This window comes from Panthera tigris, chromosome A3, assembly GCF_018350195.1.
Source record: "Panthera tigris isolate Pti1 chromosome A3, P.tigris_Pti1_mat1.1, whole genome shotgun sequence".
In the NCBI taxonomy this organism is placed as follows: Eukaryota; Metazoa; Chordata; class Mammalia; order Carnivora; family Felidae; genus Panthera; species Panthera tigris.
Genome location: NC_056662.1, coordinates 3521872 through 3546785, shown reverse-complemented (window position 1 = coordinate 3546785; position 24914 = coordinate 3521872). Strand labels below are relative to the sequence as shown.

Genomic DNA, 24914 nt, shown 5'->3' with positions numbered 1-24914 from the left:
CTGACCTGAGACCTTGATTTTTTTTGTATCTAGTCAATGTTTATCGATGGTCATTTGTTAATAGTCAAGTATGAAAATATTTTGGTAAGTCATGATGAAAGTTAAAATTTACTATATAACTGATGAGATTAAAAAATGTTGTTACAAAAGGTCTATTATCGCCACTATTTGATATCTACTAATATGTCTCGTATCTTACATGTACTACTGTGCATTTAAACTAGGTTAAATTTCTTGACATTCATACCTTATTCTTTTAAAAATCCCATTCATTTTGAGTCAATTTGAAAAACAGTTCTGTTGGCTGCTATGGAAAAGCAGACTATTCCCCATTGCGCAGTCATAGTAATACATGTGATGATCAGAGCTACAGCCAATCCCACCTTCTAAGAATACACGGGCCTTTTCTTTTAAATTTATTACATTAATCTAAAACAACATTCATATATGCTGAGTTGCTTGATGGTTTTTGATACTTACCCAGGTTTATCTTTTTTTCCCACTGTCTGTGAGTCAGGAACAGCATCCGGCAGTTTATCTAAATAAAACCAAAATTCTGGCATTTTCAGTTTTGTATGCAGCTGGCAGGGTAAAATGGGAGTCGGTATACAATTTGATCAAGGTTCACATATTAGGAAGGAGAGACTGATGTTCTTTTAAATAGAGACTGTAGAATATTTTCCTGTAACCTCTACGTTTCTAAATGCATAAAGCCAAATGCATTCATTATGAATCTTTCTTTTTCAAATCAACAAGTCAGTGGAATTGAAGGAAAATATGAAAAGAATATTTTATAAATATTATAAATATTATATATACATACATAAATTTTATAAATATATAAATACAAAAAGAATAAAATATTTTTTTAAAGAGAAAGTAAAATTAAATTTAAGAAGTACTTACTAAAATTTTGGCTTAGGAATTCAGTGTCCTTGTTTTCCGTCTTCTCTACAGCTTTAGCAGTTTTGATACGCTATAAAACATAGGGGACATGTTAATGTTAATTTAAACAAGGTATTATAAGAAAACAACCCTTAAAAGTCACCGTGTTAATGTTTAAAACCTTTAAAATAAATCTGCCTTGCTATTAAAAGTTGGATAGTACTTCTACTGTTTCATAAAGAGGATGCCCATTCCAGGATATTGCTTATCCTAAAACACAAGAAAACCATTTTCATTGCAGACAAGGCAGAAGGTTCTACAAATTTTCTGGACTCATCCAGGGCTAGTACAGTAATTCGGCTTCCATCTGTAGCCGACACTCTCTAGAATTGCCACGGCACGTCTACTGCTCTGCTGCTGCTCTCACAGCCTGCACCTATTCTCGTCTTTTCACCAACATGCCTAGAAGATTGGGAAGTTACGAAACATTAAAGGATTTGGTAAAGTTGTGGCCACTGGGCAGGCGACCTCTTGCCTACACCAAGCTTCCTTCTTTCCATAGCCACAGATACACATGTACCCAGATCAAATAAAAACCTGCCGTGACTATCAGAAAAACACACCCTACAGGCTGGGACGTCGTGCCTCGTCCTGCCTGTCTCCCCTACTGAATCCGGCCAGTGGGTCTCTAAGTCGCGAGAGGAGCAGTGGGAACACGTGCTGGTGCGTTTGGTTGTCACGAGGACCGAAGGGCTCCCTGACGAAAAGGCACAGGCCTAGAACACTCAGGACCACGCCACACCACTGAATGAATGACAGTGCCCGGATTAAGGAACACTTAGCCTGAAAATCGGAACAACTCCTTCTGACTCTTTTCTTAGTACCGTTGATCATTCTGCCACATACCATTTCATCTTTCTCAAACCCACACCTATTCTTTTTCACTGCAGTAACAAGGCTGTTAAGCTTTGCTGGAGAAAATTACACATATTTCTGAACTAATACATGTGATAGAATTCAGCCTTACATTTAGAAGGCCTTCACTTTGCCTCACACCTTTACTTACTCTTCCTTCTCTCCATTATCTCTTAGTAGCTATTTCAATCTTTACAGGTCTCTGAGCCTCTCCTGCGACATAATGCAATAGAAATTCACCAAGCTCACCTGACACTTCAGAGAAAACAGACCTGTTAGGTGCTCCTCATCTACAAACTTAACTTACCTGTATCTCTCATTACCTCCTACATCTCCCAGGAAATAACTTTCTTTTACCTATTCTCTTATCTGTTGTTCTTCAAGAGCATTTCCTGGTCTTCACCCACGCCTCCAGCTCTGGGGCTAGGCACCTGCCCCTCCATTAGGTTCCTACTGCTTCCTTTATGTACAGTCTGAGAACATTTAGACAATATTATAATTATCTTATTAATCTATCTAATTTCCACAATAGACTTTGAGATACTTAAGGACACAGTCCACTTGTATTTTACATTTCTAGCAGACACTAACTTGTATAATAAACTAAAGAATGATGGCAAGTCCATTTCTCCTCCCGAATACATAAATCAAAGTTATATTGAATGGATATTCCTAAATTTTATTGGTAGCAAAATAAATAAAAGTCATAAGGACTGACTTTCAAGAACAAGAAGTCATATGTATATATACATAGATATATAGATATATAGATATAGTAATATTTTAAACAAAGTGAGACACTACTTGCAAAAGAAATTAGCTCAATATGTATTTCTATAGTAACTTGATAAAATTAATTTTTTAAAATGTGGTCAAAGTAAAATTACTTTGTCTGTATTATCTCTGCTCTTTCTTTCTTCAGATGGTCTGGATGTAAGTGATTCAGCATTATCCACCCCACTTTCGGACGTTTTAGGAATATCAGGTTTTTCTGCAGAACTCATCATGTGCAGCGGTGGTTTAACTCTTCCTCTTCGTGGTGTTGCTAAAAAGGAGGACAAAGGACTGCCGTATTTGTAGGGTTTTAAACATTACATATTGCGGGGCACCTGTGTGGCGCAGTCGATTAAGCGTCCGACTCTTGGTCTCCGCTCAGATCGTGATCTCACAGTTCATGAGTTTGAGCCCCATATGGGGCTCTGTGCTGATGGTGCAGAGCCTGCTTGGGATTCTGTTTCTCCTTCTCTCTGCCCCTACCCCGTGTGGACTCTCTCTCTCTCTCAAAATAAAATTTTTAAAATTACATATGCTATTACTGAGGCACTTTTTGGATGAGGAATGTAAAAAAGGGAGGTGCTGGGATGGGCCCAAGACTTCTGGTTTAGAAGAATAAGTGGATACAGATGCCATTTACCAAGGTAAAAAAATGGACAAAAAACTAGCAGGGAGGGTGGAAAAATCAATTTATTTGGGACCTGTTAAAATTGAGGAGCCTGTTGGATATTAGACAATTGCCCAGGAGGCAACTGGATTTTGGGAACAGAAGGTCACTATTAAATTGTCATAAGACTAATAATAAATATGACTGTTTTATAGCAGCTAGTACATAGCATTATGTTTTCATTTTTATTCAGCTCTTAGTAGGTACCAGCACTGTCTAAATGTTTCACGATATTCCTCATTGAATGAATGATTTTCATTTTGTCTTCTAAACAACTTGATGAGGTAGACACTTTAGCTCCACTTTAAGAAAAGAAAACTGGTTCTAAACTCACCTGGAGGATAATCTGTACAAAGTACACACCTGGGAGCAGGGGAACAAGCCCAAGCAGCCCGAGGGACACAATGTTTTAGCTGCTATGTTATGGCTGACTCCTGCTTAAATTACAAGTTATTAATCTGGGTATTAATATTTTGAATAATGCTTATATGTTAATACCTGTCAGACCTTTCTTCGAAATTTGAAATTTCTTGGCAATTAGAAGACGTTTGTGGTTTGTATCTTAACAATTTCCATATCTCTAACTTATCCTCTGTGTAAATTAAATCCCCAGAATATCTCTGAATTAAAAAATGCCTGCTTTAAAGATATAATAATGTCTGGGGCACCTGGGTGGCTCAGTCGGTTAAGTGTCCGACTTCAGCTCAGGTCATGATCTCGTGGTTTGTGAGTTCAAGCTCCACATCAGGCTCACTGCTGTCACCCTGTCAGCGCAGAGCCCACTTCAGATCCTCTGTCCCCCTCTCTCTGCCCCTCCCCTGCTTGTGGTCTTTCAAAAATAAAATAAACACATTAAAAAAAAGTGTGTGTATATATATATATATATATGCATATATATATATATATATATATGCATATATATATATATGCAAAAAAATATGGACATATATATAAATATGTATGTTAGAAATCTTTCAAGAATATAAAACTTACATGTGTTGATTAAAAGTATTGGGCTTCTCACAGTGTATCTATCTGCACCAGGAATAATCATTGATGCTTCAGACATTTTTCTTTTGCTAGGAGTAATTACCTGAAACCATGAGAAGCAGCCACAGTAAACACACATCCTCTTTTGAAATGAACTGTCCTACAATTTTATTCATAACATTTACCTTGACTACACCCAAAAGACATATGGTATTTTATAAATGACATCATATCAAGAAATTTCTGTTTTAGGCTGACTTGAGAGGTTCTATCCTAAATATTTGGTATTGAATAGGTAGCCCAAACAAGGAATGTTGTTTTAAAAAGTATTTATAGAGGGACACTGGGTGCCTCAGTCAGTTAAGCGTCCGACTCTTGATTTCTGCTCAGGTCATGATCTCACAGTTTGTGAGTTCAAGCCCCATGTCAGGTTCTACACTGACAGCACAAAGCCTGCTTGGGATTCTCTCTCTCCCTCTCTCTCTCTGCCCCTCGCCCTGCTCGCATGCTAAGAAATAATTTTTTAAAAAGTAGTTATAAAGTATCCAGATATATGGAATACAGCACCTTTATATACCAGCTGAAAATATTTTACTGATACTGGGTGTATCTTACAACCAATGGCTCAGTTTCTTATTCTATTTCAGGGCGTGATGTTTGGATACAGACTTAGGCGAATTTGTTCGTGAATGCTTTCATAACGTTCAGCATTCCTCAAAACTTTCACATATTTTAAAAAATTGTATTAATAATCTGTGGAGACCAAACTGACTTTGGAGTAAAGGTAGCTGCAGGGATTCAGAGACTCAGCAGCACACGCACGAGCTAGTGGCTCTGATAAAGATGCACATTTTCTGACTTCATTCTAGAGTGACTGAACAGAGGGAGGCAAGCAGAGGCAAGGGCTGCAGGAACAGGAGTTTCAGGGGGCGTCATATAAAGGAGGAGATGATGAAAAACTGCAAAGAGGCAGAGGAGAACCGTGTTGTTGTTGTTGTTGTTTTTTAAAGGCACCTGCCCCTGAGACTAAAAAAAAAATACTGCAGGTATTTTAATAGGTATGTAAATGGGGTAAGAAGGAAAGGTAGAAAGGAGAGGAAAAGGGGGAATTCTAAGATCGACCAGAAAACAAACTACTGAACCAATGGATTCTTGTGCAAAGAAGGATAGTTCCTAGCGGCATAGTGAATGGGACCTGGAAAGTCACTTATTCATGTAAATGCTTCACAGTTAATTCTGAACGAAAACACAGTGGGTATTTCACAACGGTGCAATGTTTTTTAGAGAGATCTTTTCCAGAGTTTATGACTTACTGAGTTTAAGGTGGGGGTCCTAAGAATTTTAAATAACTACTCAAGGTACAACTTGGATATAAAAGGCACAGCATTGCCAAGTAGTATTCCATTGTATATATAAACCACATCTTCTTTATTCATTTGAAATCTGGCCATTTGCAGCAACGTGGATGGAACTGGAGGGTATCATGCTAAGTGAAATAAGTCAGTTAGAGAAAGACAGATATCGTATGTTTTCACCCATATGTGGATCTTGAGAAACTTAACAGAAGACCATGGGGGAAAGGGAAAAAAAAGTTACAGAGCGGGAGGGAGGCAAACCATAAGAGACTCTTGGATACTGAGAACACACTGAGGGTTGATGGGGGAGTGGGGGAGAGGGGAAAATGGGGGATGGGCATCGAGGAGGGCACCTGTTCGGATGAACACTGGGTGTTGTATGGAAACCAATTTGACTATAAATTATATTACATAAAAAAACCAAAAGGCACAGCAAATGGCAAATGGCTTTTATAACTGAATTGTCTAAGGAAAACTGACATTTCACTTAACGAAGAAACAAGATTAACGGGAAAGGACAGTAACACCAACACGTCAAAGTGTATGGGGGAGCCTGTGAGAGTTCCAGTTGTGTAAAAGTGAGAAGTCAGTAAAAATTGCAGCGGGAAAAGGTCCATGAAGGGAAGTGAAATTAATCATCAAGCCTTGCAAACGTAAGGGCCGGGGGGAGATGGGGAAAAGTGAAAAAAAAGGACACACAACATGGATGAACGTAGAGGCGCAAAAATTAGTGCGACACAAAAAAGAGGCAGAAAAGCAAGTGACTCAAAGTGGTCTTTAGAGTAAAATGAGACGCGGAAGGTCCCAGAATCGAGTCCGAGTTTAGAGGCAGGAAGGTAAACACAGAGATCACAAAGTTTCTGAGCAGAAGAATGCTACCAGGACGCCGGTATTAAGAAAAGCATGGGACACCACACGGGGTAGCTCACAGGATGAAGCAACCGTGTCCGAGAACAACGAGGGGGTGGCTGCATCAAGCCAGGTGTGCGAAGATGAGCAACAGTGAAGGGCGTGAGGAGGCAAGGACTTGAGAGATGCTGTGAAAGGACCACCGCGGGTACCTTGGTCCTAGGTGTGACAGGAGAGGAGGCTGGATTCAGGACGCCATCCAAACACTAACTGTAGCCTCACTGAAGTATGCAGACAGATGCGAATTTGACACAAAAGATTTAAAAGAGTTTGAAGTCAGACTTTAGGAAAAGACTTGGAGGGACACACCAAAGGAAACACCAGAAGAGCGAGGCGTCACTGTGGCACTTTGAAGAGAGGTCCGGTACATTTCAAGAGTTTACACTGGGCACGTGAAGGAGCTCTGTAAGCGAGAAGGCACAGACGTGTTCAGGAGGCTGAGCCACGCTTTTAGAGCAAATCTACATCCAGAATGTAGGGAGGGAAAGTACCTCCAACGTAATGACAGAGTAGGGAGACAATTAAAATGCTAGCAGAAATCAGAGGAGGAGAGGACAATAGGAAAGACAGGGCTGTTGGCCATGTCAAGTGTCACAGCGAGGGAAGAAGGTGGAGTGCTGGTTCTGTTGAGTGTGGCCTAGAAGGGAGTCTCCACGAGGAGGAGGAGGAGGAGGAGGAAGAGCTTACTACTTTGTTTTCTGTCCTTGTGTGAATAAAGAGACACTGCATTATGGATTTGTGTTCTGCATAAGGCCAAAAGCAAATACAAAACAGGGGATAAATGTAAAAAGTGGTAGTTACTCTCTTACACTTACACATAAACAGAATTGCTAAAGCACAATGCTTTTGTTTGCATTTGTAAAAGGCAGGGGAAAATACTCTGAAATGTTATTGATGACGACCATTAATGTAAACTCTAGATACCTTTTTCTATAATTACATACAGCAATGATTTGATCTATGCCGTTTTATAAACAACTATTTTGACACCGTATTTACCCCAAGCTGACTATTCTTTCTGTCCCCTTGATTGCTGTTTTTGATACATTTTGGAGGTTTAGCGAATTCCTTTTGGGAGTTAGGTTTTTCCTTCAAACTAATGATTTCCTCTTGCATGGGTGAGATTTGACTTTCTGGCACCAGAATCTGTTGGAGAGAATGTGGAAAAAAGTATTTCAAACTCCAAACCACACAAAGTTCTCAAAAATCACTGGATGTCTTGGGGCGCCTGGGTGGCTCAATCGGTTAAGCGTCCGACTTCAGCTCAGGTCACGATCTCACGGTCCGTGAGTTCGAGCCCCACGTCGGGCTCTGGGCTGATGGCTCGGAGCCTGGAGCCTGTTTCCGATTCTGTGTCTCCCTCTCTCTCTGCCCCTCCCCCGTTCATGCTCTGTCTCTCTCTGTCTCAAAAATAAATAAACATTAAAAAAAAAATTTAAAAATCACTGGATGTCTTAATCAAGCGCCTACTCATCCCACACTTGGGTCAATTCTTTCTGTCTTCCATGTACTTAGTCCTACAGATTGACCCAACAAAAAAGCATCCACGTTTCAAATGTCAACAGACATAAAACCAACTTTGGCAGTAGAGGCAGGACATATACTTCTAATTTTTAAAGTTATCAAAACTATTAATAACTATCTTCTGTACTAAAATAGTAACATACTTTAAAAATCCCATACATCTTATTGGGGCACTCTCTATGCTGAGACAAGAGATCTTTTAGCTACTCACCCTCTAACATCATACTGTCCTATTACTTATGGTTCAGCTTAGCCCAGTGATAAAAATCAAGTAAGTCAGACACATACCTGTGATCCACTTGCATCAAAAATTATATGCACAGATGTTTTGGCAACGGAAATACCTTGTTTTCTGGTAAATTCCTAAAATTAATTCAAAGAGATGTCATTTTCTCTCAGTTCCTTCTATTTTAATGCAATTATTTCCTGTTTCCTTTCAAAACTGCTGTATTATCTCAAATCATTATTTTGCATATGTAAATACCCTTCTCAGAATACCGTAATGTCTCTTCACTAATCAGTCTTCCTAGCCTGCCATTTTGGTGAGGGTCCCTCAGAAACATAGTCTCTTTTTCTTTACCATAAATCTTTCCCACAGCTATAAACTGAATGTGTCCCCCCCAAAATTCACACATTGAAACCTAATCCCCAAGAGATGGTATTAGGAGGTGGGGCCTTTGGGAGGTGAGTGGGTTATCAGGGCAGGGCCCTCATGAATGGGATCAGTGCCCTCATGAGACCCCAAAGAGCTCCTTCACCCCCTTCTGCCATGTGAGGACACAGCGAGAAGATAGCCACTGTGAACCAGGAAGTGGGCCCTTACCAGAAAATAAGTCTGCTAGCACCTGATCTTGGATTTCTAGCCTCCAGAACTATGAGAAGTCAATGTGTGTCACTGAAACCACCAAGTGTATGGTATTTTTGTTACCGCAGCCTGCACAGACTAAGACATGCATTACCCAAGCTTGTCAACGGGATATCTCCCTCAAACTTAACATGAATTGTCACCTTACGAACTCATGATGTCTTCCACAATTCTAGAAAGCACCTTATCTAAATTACACCCATCAATTTCCAAAGCCATATCAAGCCCCATCTCCAAAGCCTTTCCTTTAAGTCTCTTAACAAGCATTGTCTTTCCTCAACTTCTATACCCTATTTTCCCTATGCCACTCATTCACTTCTTCTGGGGTACAGTCTGTAATTCTCACAATGTTTACTATCGTAAAAACAGGGTTTTGTCTCAATTCACTTTTTAAACACCTAGCAGGAATTTTGTCAGATGTTTTGAGTACTGCAGCTTATTTTGTGATCTGAGATTCTAAACAGGTGTCTCAAGGATACAACTAACAATCTGATGGCTATTCCACATTACAAATTTTAAAAACTAAAATCTACATGTCATTTTAAGAATTCTAGGGAAAAAAATCAATGAAACTTATAGCCCCAAATAACAAAGTTTCCAGAATTATGAAAATAAATATTTATTTAAAAGAATTTGATGAAAGTATGTATTAAAAAGAATTAAAACACTTACCCTGTATTTATTTGCACCCCAAATTTTTTGTGTCACACTAGCAATTTCCAATGATGCATCAAAATACAGAAGCAATTCTTTCCCTTCTCTTTTACTAATTTTTACTATATTTTTCAAGATTATGGTCAGTAGCTTCTTCGATTCTCTCACTGCACATAGACAAATCATACTGATTAGTTTACATTCATTTCTATGCTGCCACTCTATAGGTACAGTATAAATAAGAAAGTCATGCAGCATATTCATTAAATCGAAATAATATTAACTTCTGGATCTAACAATATGTAATTAATTCTGGGACTAACTATCTATGCAAACAAATCAATTCAATTTATTTTTCCGAGTCTTCTGATCGATGAATTACAGGCTAATAACTAATAAGCTAAAGCCATAAATATGTTTTGGACACTCACAGGTTCTTAGTAAATATTTCTGGAACACATCTAAGGGAACTATTTGCTTAACTTAAAAGAGGCAAACAAAATAACTTCAGTTCCATACATAAATAAGTATATTTTTAGGCAAAAGCATCTATTCAAACATTTCTGTTAAATCCAGTTGTTACAAACAAGTTGACAGTCAACAACGGTCAAACAACTTGAGTGCCAGGAAACTGAAGAAGAATACGGTGCAATTCCTCATGAATTCACTGATCCAGTGAAAACAGTCAGTGCCAGTTTGTAAGAGGGATTTACGTCCCTTCGGAATCACTTGGCATCCAATTCAAGTGCCTGTACTATGGACTACAGGCCACCAGGGTCCTGTCCTACTCTGCCAGTGCTCCTGTTGACTGGCAAGTCGTCACACCTGCCCCCAGTGTACACTTTGGGGCAGGAGGAAAACACCCTGATGGAAATGGAGCACACCATGTAGAAAAATTTCTCTGCATCAGGGAAAGCTCTACTGGCTACTCCATGACCTAACCCACGGGATAACTGTCTCCATTGGCTATAAAATTCTGATTCCTATGAGGCTTACTCAAGCAGAATATGGGTTGTTTTTGCAACGATATGGTCATAAGAGCTTCCAGAGTAACATCTGTCACGGTAATAAGAATTATTAATTGCTTGAAGACAGTGGTGACAGTCTCTAATTTAAAGAGTGCGGTGGTTTTATTTTGGGAAAAAAAGTCATGTGTGTCAACAGGAACAGGTATTCAGACTTTAGAGATGAAAGTTTGGTGACTTTGAAGACAATAATGTTTTGAATGCTGATGATGAATATTAGAAAATTTATAATCCTGATGTATATTTTTGCTGATTATTGTATCTCTCTGATCTGATTTTTTTCTGCAGCTTGCTATGAACTAGTAAATGAAACATTTACTTCGCTGCTTACCTAACCATGGTATTAGAAATTACTTCAAATGTTGCTGAATGCTTTGTGCCTTTATGTGCAAAGTATCCTCCACATATATTGTAACTATATAAGAATTAGTTGATATTTGTTATCTTTTATTGTCAGCTTTGTTGAAACTTCTGGTATTTCCTTTGACTGCGTGGACTATGTCATGGCTTGTTTTTAATTAGCAATATTACTGAGATATCAGAAAAGTCATTTTATTGCTTGCTAAAGAATCCAAGTATTTACAGATAAACATATTTGGACCTTATGTTATCTACATACCCATAGGAGATTCCAATACACTATAGGTACATGAATATAATAATATGCTTTCTCCTGCAAAGGCATTTAAAAAATTTTTAAGATCGTCCATGGAGACTAAATAAATAAAAATTCTTACATATTATATACAAAAGGGTCTAACTGCATGCACCCCATTGTGCTGCCTCCTCATCCCCTAGTCTGCAAGTATACTAACTGATCTCCAGGTTTTGCTTTTTTTTTGTTTTTTTTTTTTTGTTTTTTTTTTTACTTCCATGGGTGCCATTCATGTAAAAATTCGGTCTTGCCTGCTCCATACAGGTTACATTAGATTACCACATTATTATGAAGGATATTAAAGAATACAAACAAACAGCCAGGTGGAGAGATAAGTAGCGTGAGGTCTGGAAGGGTCCAGAGACAGGAGCTCCTATCCCTGTGAATTTTAGGTTGTACCACCCTCCTGGCACAATGATACATTCTTATTCACCAATCAGGAAGCCCCCCCAAAACACTTTTAATCCACATATAAAGAACTTAATGTTTTTCATAAAAGTATCCTCGTAAAATCAGGATGAGTTTTATATCGGAAAATCTTAAAAATCAGCTTCAAGTTATGCTATTAAAACAATGAAAATAACTTTTTTTTGCCCAATTATGTGCAGCTACACTTGGCAAGATGCAAGACAGAACCGCATTAAGAAGTGGCAGCAGTGATTGGCGTGAAAATAGAGGAGAGAGAAGAAATTCAAAAGATTTTAAGAGACAGTAAAAAATGGATGTGGAAAAAGATCAGTTAAGGGAAGGAAACGATCAAGAGTGGCTTCTGTATGGGGCGGGGGAAGCTGGAAGGTTATCCTACCATTTGTCAAAACAGGAAATAAAGAAGGAGTTTGGTGGGATAGAATCGTGAGTTTAGTTTTATTTTTATCAATTTTAAGGTTATTTAAATTCAAGTTAGTTAACACACAGTGTAACGTTGGTTTCAGTGATTCATCACTTACATATAACACCAATTGGTCAACACAACAGTGCCCGCCTTAATGCCCATCCCCCATTTAGCCCATCCGCTCACCTACTTCCCCTCCAGCAACCCTCAGTTTGTTCTCTGTATTTAAGAGCCTCTGGGGGCGCCTGGGTGGCTCAGTCGGTTAAGTGTCCGACTTCGGCTCAGGTCATGATCTCACGGTTCGTGGGTTCAAAGCCCCGTGTCGGGCTCTGGGCTGACCTCTCAGAGCCTGGACCCCGCTTCAGATTCTGTGTCTCCCTCTGTCTGCCCCTCCACCGCTTGCACTCTGTCTCTTGCATCGTCTCAAAAATAAATAAACACTTAAAAAAAAAAAAAAAAGAGCCTCTGGTGGCTTACCCCCGTCTCTGCTTTTATCTTAGTTTTTCTTCCCTTCCCCTACGTTCATCTGTTGCGTTTCTTAAATTCCACATATGAGTGAGTTAGGGTTAGGGTTGTTTGTCTGACTTATTTTGTTTAGCATAATACATTCTAGTTCCATCCATGTTGTTGCAAATGGCAAGATTTCATTCTTTTTGATGCTGAGTAATATTCCATTGTGTGTGTGTGTACCACATTTTCTTTATCCATACATTGGTCAATGGACATGTGGGCTCTTTCCATAATTTGGCTATTGTTGACAGTGCTGCTATAAACATCGGGGTGCATGTGCCCCTTCAAATCAGCATTTTTGTATCCTTTGGATAAATGCCTACTAGTGTATTCCTAGGTCTTAGGGTAGTTCTATTTTTAATTGAGTTTAGTTTTAGACGTGGGTTTAGATATTTGAGACATCTGCAAACATATAAAGGTGGGATAGTTTATTGCTCACATCTCTATCTAGAGCTTAGTTAAGAAATTAGGAAAAAAGATTCAAAAATCAAAGTGTAGTCAACAGTGTCAAATGTAAGGGAAGGGTCAGTACGAGGACTGCAAGTGTGCAAACTGATACTAATAATAAAGTTTATTATTTGGACATCTAAAATTCAGTGGAGTGGGACAGAAAACAGAATGTAGTAAGAGCAGGACTGAAAAGCAGGAGAAAAAAGATTTAGTAAAAACTCTCAAAGTTAGCTATAAATGGAAAAAGAGTAAGAGGGCTAGAGGAAGACAGAGGATCCAAGTAGGCTTTTTGTTTGAAAATACAGTAACATATGTATCACAAAAATATGGATACCATAAAAATATAAGATGTGAGGGGCACCTGGGTGGCTCAGTCCATTAAATGTGCAACTCTTGATCTTGGCTCAGGTCATGATCTTACTCATATTGCAAAGTTTCTGACACACGCAAAACCAAAACAACAACGACAGACAGACAAAGAACTTTTTTGTACAACTGACAGCAATGGCACAAAAGCCAGGAAAGCAAAAATGGAAGTATACTGTTACGGAGTTCCCATGCTACACATAAGAGGGCGTAATATTACACACTATCAAGCTAAAGATGTATAAAATAAACCCCAAATCAACCATTGAAGGGGGTATAAAGCCAACAAAAGAGACATAATAAAATCACTGGAAAAATCAATTAATACAAAAGAAGAAAGAGAGAAAAACAAACATGGCAGAAGGAGTGGTAGGGAGAAAAAACAAGAGCTAGCTGGTAAATTTAAAGCGTATTCAGAATCACATCAAACACCGTAATTCAAAGGCAGACATTGTCAAATTACACTTAAAAAACAATGCCTTTAGTATATGATGCCTACAAGTAACCCACATTAAATAGACAAAAATGAGTTAAAAATAAAGAAAGATATGCCATGCCATAATTAACCAACAGAAAGCTGGAGAAGGTATCTTAATATTAAAGTAGATTACAGAGCAAAGAATTTAACTACAGGAAGAACAGGGTCATTTCATAAAGATCAAGGGGTCAATTTAACAAGAAAAGATTCTACTACATGTTTGTGCAACTAATCGTAGAGAGTGAAAATACCTGAAGCAAAAAATGATAGAACTCAACAGGAAAAAAATCACAATTACAATGGTGACTTCCATACCCCCCTCTCAGTAACACAGGACAAGCGGATGAACAGGATATGTAAGACTCAAACAACATTGTCAACCCACCCTCCCACCCAACCATAGAATGCCCATTCCTTTCAAGTGCACACAGAAGATTTATCATTACAGACCACATGCTGGGTCATAAAATAAGTGTCAAGATTTTTAAAAGGATTCTCAAATCATACAAAGTATGCCCTCTAATAACAATGAAATAGTTATCTCTGAAATCCCAAATACATGGAATCTACATAAAAAATTTCTAAATAAAACTATGGGTCAAAAAAGAAATCAAAAGAAAAATCTTAATCAGATTAATGAAAATGGAAATACAACATATGGTAATTTGCAGGATGCTGCTAGGAAGTACTCGGGGAGAATTTAAAGCTGTAAATTGTAAATGGCAGGACACCTGGTTGGCTCAGTTAGTCGGTTGAGCGTCTGACTCTTGGTCTTGGCTCAGGTCATCTTCCCAGGGTCGTGAGATTGAGCCCTGTGTCTAGCTCCACATTGGGCCCCCCTGCATCAGGCTCTGCACTGAGCATGGAGCCTGCTTGGGATTCTCTCTCTCTCTTCCTCTGCCCCTCTCCCCTCCTCTCTAAAATAAAACATAAATAAAAATTTTAAAAGCATCTTCATAAAGTACAATACAATAAAGCTGAAATGGCTATACTAGAAGAATAAACAGTCTCAGATCAATGACTTCAGCTTCCACCCTGAGACACCAGAAACAGAAAGGCAAATTAAAACCAAAGTAAGCTGAAAATAAAGAAACAATAAACATGAGAGCAGAGGTCAGCAAGATTGAAAACAGGAAAACAAAAGAGAAAAATCAATAAAACCAAGGGCTGGTTCTTTGACAATATCAATAAATCGATATTCTCCTTTCATCAGACTGATCAGGAAAAAAAGATACAAGTTATGAACATCAGAAGTGACAGACAGGCCATCATTATAGTCTACAGACAGTAAGGACAGGAAGGGGCCACAATAAACCACTTAATACCAATAAATCTGACAATATGGATGAAATGGAGAGATTACGAGACACAAATTATCAGTTTACTCAGGAAGAAATAGGTAACATGAAAAACTCCTTAGTTATTAAATAAACTGAATTTGTGGTTAAGAGCCTTCACAACAAAGAAAGGTGCAAATACTAGCAAGTAGTTAAGAAAGAAACAATACCAATTTTACACACATTCTTGTAGAAAACTGAAAACTATGCAGTGCCTGGGTGGCTCAGTCGGTCAAGTGTCCAGCTCCGGATTTTGGCTCAGGCCATGATCTTGCAGTTCGTGAGCTCAAGCCCCATACCGGGCAGGCTCTGTGCCAGCAGCACGGAGCCTGCTTGGGATTCTCTCTCTCTCTCTCTCTCTCTCTCTCTCTCTCTCTCTGCTCCCCTCTGCTTGTGCCCACTCTCAAAATAAATAAACTTAAAAAAGAAACCTGAAGACTATGGAAAACTTGCCAATTCATTCCGTGAGGCTAGTAACACTGCCTGCACTCTGCCACAGAAAGACATAGACCTAGCATACAGAACATCAAATTCCTGCCTGACTTCTGGGAATCAGTGCCAATGATACAGAAAAGGAGAATACATACCAAAACCAAGTGGGGTTTATCCCTAGAATGCAAAGTTAGTCTAACATTGGAAAATCAATGTATTTCTATTAGGAACCTAACAAGAGAAACCATATATTACATCAACACATGCAGGAAAAGCATTTCCCCAAATCCAACATTCTTTATTATCAAGGAGGGCTCTCAGCAGCTTAGGAATAAAAGAGAATTTCCTCAGTCTGATAGAGGGTACACATGAAAAAGTGTCACCGTAAATAGGTCATAGTGAAAAAAAAATGCTTTCCCCTTAACATCAGAAACTAGGTCAAGACATAGGCTCCCATCACTTCTACTCAACATGGTACTGAAGGTTCCCGGCAGCGTAATACGGCAAGGAGGGAAGACTGACCCTACGGAGTGTCGTCAAGGATGTGGACAACTGGAACTCTCACACACTGGTGGTAAAAATGTAAAATGATAAAACTGCTTTGGACAAGTCTAAAAGTTTCTGAAAAAGGTAAACCTATACCTGTGCTTTTGATCACACTCCCTGATATTTATCCAGGAGAAATAAAAGCATATATATAATCACACATACATGAAGATAATTATACATGAATATTTTCAGTGGCATTTTATAATAGCTGGAAACAGGGAACACTCCAGATAGTCATCAACAGGGGAATGGGCGGAACAAACTGAAGTAAAACCATACACTGGAATACCATTCAGCAATAAAAAGGATTAAACTCTTGATACATGTGATGTGGCTAAATAAAAAAAAAATACAAATGTATATACAAAATATGTCCTATATAAATGTATATATTATGTGTAATATATGTCATGTAAAATATGTAGAATATATACTTCTACATGTATATTTTGTATATTATATATTACATAGACAGTATACATAAATACATCATATACTGATACAAGTATGTATGTATACACATATGCATTACTAAAAGAAAGTAGCCAGAAAAAATTGCTACATGCTGTATAATTCTATTTATAGAGACTGCAGAAAATGTAAACTTATCCAAGGTACAGAAAACATCAGTGACTTCCTGGGGATAGAGTAGGAGATGGGATGAACAGATCAAAAGGAGCATAGGGGTGCCTGGGTGGCTCAGTGGGTTGAGTGTCTGACCCTTGATTTTGGCTCAGGTCACGATCCCAGGGTCACGGGATCAAGCCCTGTTTTGGGCTCCACACTGTGTGTAGAGCCTGCTTGAGATTCTCTCTTTCCCTCTGCCCTTCTCCTGTGCTCATGCTTTATTTCTCTCTCTAAAAATTAAAAATTAATAAATCTTTTTTTTTTTTTAACGTTTATTTATTTTTGAGGCAGAGAGAGACAGAGCGTGAACGGGGGAGGGTCAGAGAGAGAAGGAGACACAAAATCGGAAGCAGGCTCCAGGCTCTGAGCCATCAGCCCAGAGCCCGACGCGGGGCTCGAACTCACAGACCGCGAGATCATGACCTGAGCTGAAGTCAGATGCTCAACCGACGGAGCCACCCGGGCGCCCCTAAAAATTAAAAATTAAAAAAAAAGGAGCATAAAGAACATTTAGGGAGACTGGATATATTTACTAACTTGAATACCCTAATGGTTTCAATGTGTGTTTATACATGTGAAGACTCACCAGCTTCCTCAACCCGATGGAAGTTTATCTACAAAAACCTTCAGCTAACGTCATGCTTAGTGGTCAAATACTCAATATTCTTCCTTAAGCAAAGATGATGAAGAAAGCAAAGATGACCACTTTTACCACTTCTATTCAATATTGTACTAGAAGTTCTAGCCATTGCAATAATGCAAAGGGAGGAATAAAGGAAGGGAGGGAGGGGAGAATAAAAGAAGGATAAAGAAAGAAAGGGAGGGAGGAATGGAGGAAGGGAGGAATGGAGGAAGAGAGGAATAAAGGAAGGAAGTTAGTTAAGGAAGGGCCTTAGAATCAGAAGTAAAACCCTATCTATCTGCAGACACCATGACCGACTACCTAGAATAACCTCAGGAATCCACATTACAACCACTGGAACTAGTGACTTTGGCAAGATTGTAGGATACGAGGTAAGTATTGCAAAATCAGTTATATTTTTATATACTAATAGAAAATATCTGGAAAATGAAATTAAAGATTCATTCCATTTACAATCATATAAGGTAAGATTGAAGACTCAGGAATAAGTTCATCAAGGGGTGTGTAAGATTTCTACACTGAAAACTACAAAGCGCTGTGGAGCGAAATTAAAGACCCGAATAAATGTAAAGATATACCACATTAGTGGACTGAAATACGTACTATTGTCACAATGTTGCCTCTCCCCCTCTCAAACTACAATCGCAATCATACATCCAGCAGGCTTTTTGTAGCAAGTAGTAGGTCAACTCTAAAAGTTATATGGAAATACAAAAGATCTAGAATTTCCTGAAAAAAAAAAAACCCACAATTTTAGAAGACTTGTACTACCCAATTTCAAGACTAACTAAAAATCTACAGTAATTAAAACAGTGTGGGACTGGCATAGTGAACGGAAAATAGATCCGTGGGATGGAGTACAGCTTTAAGAAATAAGATGTGAACTTCTATCAGTCATCTGACTTTCAAGAAGGGAATCAATGACATCCAGTGGGGAAAGGAAAGCCTTTTCATCAAATAGTCCTAGAAGTAACCGCATGTCCATAGAAAAATAAAAATGAACCTCAACTCCTGTATCATACCAGACCCAAATATTAATTTGTAATGGATCATAATCCTAAACATAAAAGCTAAAACCACGAAGTTCTGACAGAAAAACAAAAATTCTTTATGATTTGGTAGTAGGCAAAAGTTACATAAAGCAAAAGCACAAATGAAAAAAGTGATAAAGTGGACTGTAAACTTAAAGACTTCTGCTCATTAAAGACACCATTAACAAACTTAAAAAGCAAGACACAGATGGGGAGAGAATACACATATGTATCTATCAAAGGATTATTGGATTGGTATGCACAATATTTGTAAGAATCCAAAAACTTAATATAAAAAAAGACAGCCCAGTAAAAAAAAGGACAAAATATTTAAACAGATACGTCACAAAGGAATACATATGAATGACAACCAAGCACATGTAAAAGTGCTCGAAGTCCGGAATTGTGATGCCTACAGCTTCGGTTTTCTTTTTCCACATCACTTTGGCTATTCGGGGTCTTTTGCGATTTCATCCAAATTTTAGAATTGTTTGTTGCAGCTCTGTGAAGAATGCTGGTAATATTTTGATAGGGATTTCACTGAATGTGTACATTGCTTCGGGTAGTACTGACATTTTAACAATAATTGTTCTTCCAATCCAGGAGCATGGAATGTTTTTCCATTTCTTTGTGTCTTCTTCAATTTCTTTCACAAGCTTTCTATAGTTTTCAGCATACAGATCTTTTAGCTCTTCAACTAGGTTTACTCCTACGTGTTTTATGGGTTTTGGTGCAACTGTAAATGGGACTGATTCCTTGATTTGTCTTTCTGCTGTTTCATAAGTGGTATATAGAAATACAACTGATTTCTTCCTGCACATTGATCTCATATCCTGCTACTCTGCTGAATTCATGTATCAGTATCAGCAGTTTTTTGGTGGAGGCTTTTGGGTTTTCCACGTAGAGTATCAGACTTCAAGCTATACTACAAGACTGTAATCAAGATACTACGGTACTGGCACAAAAACAGACACATAGATCAACGGAAGAGAATACAGAACCCAGAAATGGACCCACCAAGGTACGGCCAACTAATCTTTGACAAATCAGGAAAGAGTATCCAATGGAAAAAGACAGTCTCTTCAGCAAGTGGTACCGGGAAAACTGGACAGCGACATGCAGAAGAATGAACCTGGACCACTTTCTTACACCACACACAAAAATAAACTCAAAATGGATAAAAAACCTAAATGTTAGACAGGAAACCATCAAAATTCTAGAGGAGAAAACAAACAACAAACTCTTTGACCTTAGCTACAGCAACTTCTTACTAGACACGTCTCTGGAGGCAAGGGAAACAAAAGCAAAAACGAACTATTGGGACCTCATCAAGATAAAAAGCTTCTGCACAGTAAAGGAAACAATCAACAAAACTAAAAGGCAACTGACAGAATGGGAGAAGATATTTGCAAATGATGTATCAGACAAAGGCTTAGCATCCAAAATGTATAAAGGACTTCTCAAGCTCAACACCCAAAAAACAAATATTCCAGTGAAGAAATGAGCAAAATACATGAAGAGACACTTTTCCAAAGAAGACATACAGATTGCTAACAGACACATGAAAAGAGACTCAACATCACTCATCATCAGGGAAATACAAATCAAAACCACGATGAGATACCACCTCACACCTTTCAGAATGGCTAAAATTAACAGCTCGGGCAACAACAGATGTTGGCGAGAGAACACCCCAAAGTGTTCAAAAAGGAAACCCTTCTGCACTGCTGGTGGGAATGCAAACTATTGCAGCCACTCTGGAAAACAGTATGGAGGTTCCTCAAAAAATTGAAAATAGAGCTACCCTACAACCCAGCAGTTGCACTACTAGGTATTTATCCAAAGGATACAAAAATGCTGATTCAAAGGGGCACATGCACCCCAACGTTTATAGCAACACTACTGACAATAGCCAAATTATGGAAAGAGCCCACATGTCCATCAACTGATGAATGGATAAAGGAAATGTGATGTTTATGTGTGTGTGTGTGTGTGTGTGTGTGTGTGTGTGTGTTATTATGTGTGTGTATGTATACGTGTGCGCAAACACACACAGTGGAATACGACTCAGATCAAAAAGACTGAAATCCTGCCATTTGCAACAACACGGATGGAACTGGAGGGTATTACATTAAGCTAAATAAGTCAGTCAAAGAAAGACAAATATCATATGATTTCACACATGTGGAATTTAAGAAACACAACAGATGAACACAGGGGAAGGGAAGGAAAAATAAAATAAAAACAGGGAGGCAAACCATAAGAGACTCCTAAATACAAAGAACAAACTGAGTGTTGCTGGAGAGGTGTTGGACTAAACGGGTGATGGTCATTAAAGATGAGCGCTGGGTGTTATACTTAAGTGATGAATCACTAATTTCTACTCCTGAAACCATTATTACACTATAGGTTTACTAACTTGGATTTGAATTAAAAAAATAAGAAAAGTGCTTAGCATTTCTGGTCACCAGTTATTTGCAATTAATGACAATCATGACTGGGGTGCCTAGGTGGCTCAGTCGGTTGAGCGTCCAACTCGGCTTATGGTTCATGAGTTTGAGCCCCTCGTTGGGCTCTGTGCTGACAGCTCAGAGCCTGGAGCCTGCTTTGGATTTTGTGTCTCCTTCTCTCTGTGCCCCTCCCAGCTCATGTTCTGTCTCTCTCTCTCTGTCTCAAAAATAAACAATCATTAAAAAAGTTTTCTTAATTAAAAACAAAAGACTATCATGACATACCACTACATCCCCACTGAAATGACTAAAATATATCTCGATATGTGAATCTGTAGTGGGGCCAGTCTTACAAGTTGTAGGACTTTGTCCAGCCATGTTACACAATGGCAGTCATAAAAGTGCAGGAACTAGATGTCTGGATCTAATCATACTAATAGAAGAAAAAGGCAAGAGCCTTGAATATATTGACAATAAAGTGACTGATCATGGGTTTTAGACTAGATAACAAAAATAAGTTCCAAAAGGAGTCAGGAAATTGGGGGTGAGGGAAATGTGGGTTCAGGGAATTCTGTTAGTAATGTGAATACAAGAAACTGTTGACTTTGTTTTCATGAGTATTTTTTTACCCCAGAGAGCATATAACTGCCATGTGATAAGAATCAAGTAGAAAATAAGCTTAATACCTTCAATGCTGTATATTTGTACTCTTTCCTCAGGCACAGTCACTGCTTCCCATTGATGATCCTTAAATTCAAAAACAGGTTTGACCATAAATAAATAATTTACCCCTGCTTTACACCCTCTTTAAACACCAGTTTTTAAGTTATACAATCAAGTTTATTTTTTATTAAGTACCACTAAGTAACCAGTTGATACAACCTATTTCTTGCTCCATCAATTGACTGTGTAATAAATACATTACAGGCCACATTTAATCTGCTTGTTCACTTTTTTTTTTTTAACGTTTTTATTTATTTTTGAGACAGAGAGAGACAGAGCATGAACTGGGGAGGGTCAGAGAGAGGGAGACACAGAATCCGAAACAGGCTCCAGGCTCTGAGCTGTCAGCACAGAGCCCGACGCGGGGCTTGAACTCACGGACCGCGAGATGATGACCTGAGCCGAAGTCGGCCGCTTAACCGACTGAGCCACCCAGGCGCCCCTGCTTGTTCACTTTTAAAACAAAATTTGATGGTATAATTTCCTGGTTTTCTATTCTTGACCAAAAAAAAAAAAAAAAGAGTAACTACCATTAATATATATTGGAGAATATCCTTTTTAAGAATGTTACCAAATCCTGTTATCTTGCCTTTGAAATACTGTGTGAAATCATGCACATTCATCAATTCCCACTCAATTGATTGACTGTCCTTAGATTCGAACACGGAATGCATACGAATAATAGCTGAAATATTTCCCCCTTCTCCCTTCCCAGTGCTTTTGCTGAAAAGTTGTATAACAGGGTAACACTGATTTCACACATGCACAAAAGCTACAGGAAAAATTAGATTCCACTGCTAAGAGATGGGATCCGAAAACCTCCCACTAATCTGGTGAGGAAAACAGACCCAGACCTTTTGTGGTTCAGGACAATTCATTCTAGGGAATTCACCTGAACCCTCCATCTGTTTGCTAACTGCCTCCACTTCTCGGCCTGGATTGAAACCGGTGCACAGGCTGAGGGCCCCACTGCTGCTACCGCTACTGCAACCACATCTCTGGCTACGGTGCTGGCTGCCCCACATACCGCAAAACCTCAGGGCTGGAAGGAAAGGGTCGGTCTTGTCTTTTCTGCCCGACACTCCGAGCAGTTTCAGGTCTCTCTGGGTATAAAAAATCTTGCTCCTGTGAGGCATATGCAGCTGGCCATTTTCAGGTTCTAACTCCAAAGTGATGCTTCCTGCTTTACTGCCTTCCTCTTTAAGAAATTTTTATCTTAGGGACATTTTCATATTGGTTAAAAGTAGAAGTCCTCGTATAACAAAACCAACTGTGCCCTCGCCGAGCCTCCACAGGCCCCGGTACGCTACGCACATCTTGCTTCACCTTCACTGCCTACCCTCCCTCCATCGTATGCTCTTCCTCTTGACCTTGGTTTTTATTTGTGTTTTTTTTTTTTTAACGTTTATTTATTATTGAGAGACAGAGAGACACAGAGCATGAACAGGAGAGGGGCCGAGAGGTGGAGAGACACAGAACCCGAAGCAGGCTCCAGGGTCTGAGCTGTCAGCACGGAGCCCGACGCGGGGCTCAAACCCACGAACTGCGAGACCATGACCTGAGCCGAAGTCGGACGCTGAACAGACTGAGCCACCCAGGCACCACGACCTTGGTTTTTATTTAATCTATCATCCTGGCCATCGGTTTGGAAAAGCTCTTATTCTTAAAGTAAAACAAGTACCTCACGAAAACCCTCCTTTGAATCCAATCTCACTTTAGCGACTACTGTGCCTTCGCCTGACTTGGCATCCTGACTTCTTGCAGGCATGCAAACGTTCCAGGAATGGCCAAAGCGCATGGCTTCCATAGAACTGCTGTCTCACGGACCACCAGTTCTGATGTCAGTTAACACTTGATTTGACACTGTCCACCATTTCCACCCTCATAAAAAACACCCTTCTCTTCACTTTCATGACACCCTTCCAGTTTGTTCTCTGTTGGCTGATTCTGTAAGTGTCCTTCGGGCTAGCATTCCTTCTATCTATGCTGCGTATATCTGTGGTTCCCAGTTCTGTCATTACATCCCATGATCGTGTTTATCATCTATACATAGATGGCTTCTAAATCTCCACTGTGCACACTTCCCTCACTTGAATTTCAGATCAGTGTATCCAACTGCCTAGCAGACATCTTTGCCGAATGTCCCACAAGGATCTCCACGTCACACATGCAAAACTGAACTCCCCCTATTTCTGCTACAGAACGCATCCTCCTGTGACACAGCTCTAGCCACCCACTCAAGCTTTATTAATCCTTCTTTCTCTTTTTGCCAGAAAAAAATCAGGTCTGCTCAATTCTATCTCTTTTCAAGTCTTCCTGGAACCCATTCATTTCCATCCATCTCTACTGTCACTTTCCAAGATCACACCAGCATGACTTCTCACCAGCATTACCACAGGTCTCCTGCCACTGGTCTTGTCCCTTTTTAATCTGTTCTCCCCCCCCCCCAGAAGAATCTTTAACAAGAAGGTGAGCCTCAGTGCCTAGCGTAAATCTTGCACAGAGTAATTTCTTACTTAATATTCCTTGATGTTACTTCCTACTTGTAACCCTTCTTTGGCTCCACACTGCTTTATTTCTTTCCAATCTCCTTTCCACTCTATGTACTAACCATACCCTAAATCTTCCAGTTCTGTGAGTTTTCTATTCACTCATTCTTGCAATAAATTTGAGTCCTTGATTAGCTATAAATAAGAAGACACAAGTCCTTGATTTCATAAATCTTATACTCTGTTGGGGGAAAACAAACAACAAACAAAATGATTTTAAGCAACAATTACTACTGTAAGGGAAATAAAACAAGACAATGTGATATAATGTGGTTGGGAGGCAACTTTAGACATTAGATTGAGTTACCAGAGAATATCTCCATAAAGAAGCAATACTTGTACTGAAACCTAAATGGGAAGAAACGAAGATGCAAAGATCTGGCACCTTCTAGGCAGAAGAACCAGCAAGTAGAGAGATCCGAAATGGGCATGATCTTTGTTAAATAGAAAAAAAAAAAAAAAATGAATGTGGCTGGAACATAGTAAGCATAGAGAATGGTCTTGAGATGTCAGAGAAACAGCCAGGGGCCAGATCATAAAGACCCTCATATACAATGTTAAAGAGACAAAAGATGGGTTTTAAGCAGCCACTCTACAGAGTATGGATTCTAAGAAAGTCAGAGAGAATACAGGGAGAATGTACTATTGCTACAGAAATCCAGAAAGGAGGGGATTCTGAATATATGTTTTGGAAGAAGAATCTCCCTACATTTCTAGAT

General features: G+C 39.1%; 1 protein-coding gene across 13 annotated transcripts in view; it reads right to left on the bottom strand.

The window, feature by feature from the left end:
- The window catches only part of SYCP2 (synaptonemal complex protein 2), a 79073-nt gene that overhangs the window by 27792 nt on the left and 26367 nt on the right, over positions 1 to 24914 (bottom strand). For 10 of the 13 annotated variants that reach the window (XM_042980009.1, XM_042980013.1, XM_042980008.1 and 7 more), the window contains 8 exons: positions 21610 to 21670; positions 9557 to 9705; positions 8308 to 8382; positions 7495 to 7641; positions 4235 to 4334; positions 2688 to 2845; positions 907 to 976; positions 481 to 556 (listed from right to left, as the gene is read on the bottom strand). In XM_042980009.1, the coding sequence (XP_042835943.1) occupies positions 481 to 556; positions 907 to 976; positions 2688 to 2845; positions 4235 to 4334; positions 7495 to 7641; positions 8308 to 8382; positions 9557 to 9705; positions 21610 to 21670 (836 nt within the window). The remainder of the gene's footprint in view (positions 1 to 480; positions 557 to 906; positions 977 to 2687; positions 2846 to 4234; positions 4335 to 7494; positions 7642 to 8307; positions 8383 to 9556; positions 9706 to 21609; positions 21671 to 24914) is intronic. The other 3 variants (XM_042980017.1, XM_042980019.1, XM_042980018.1) reach the window with 1 other exon arrangement.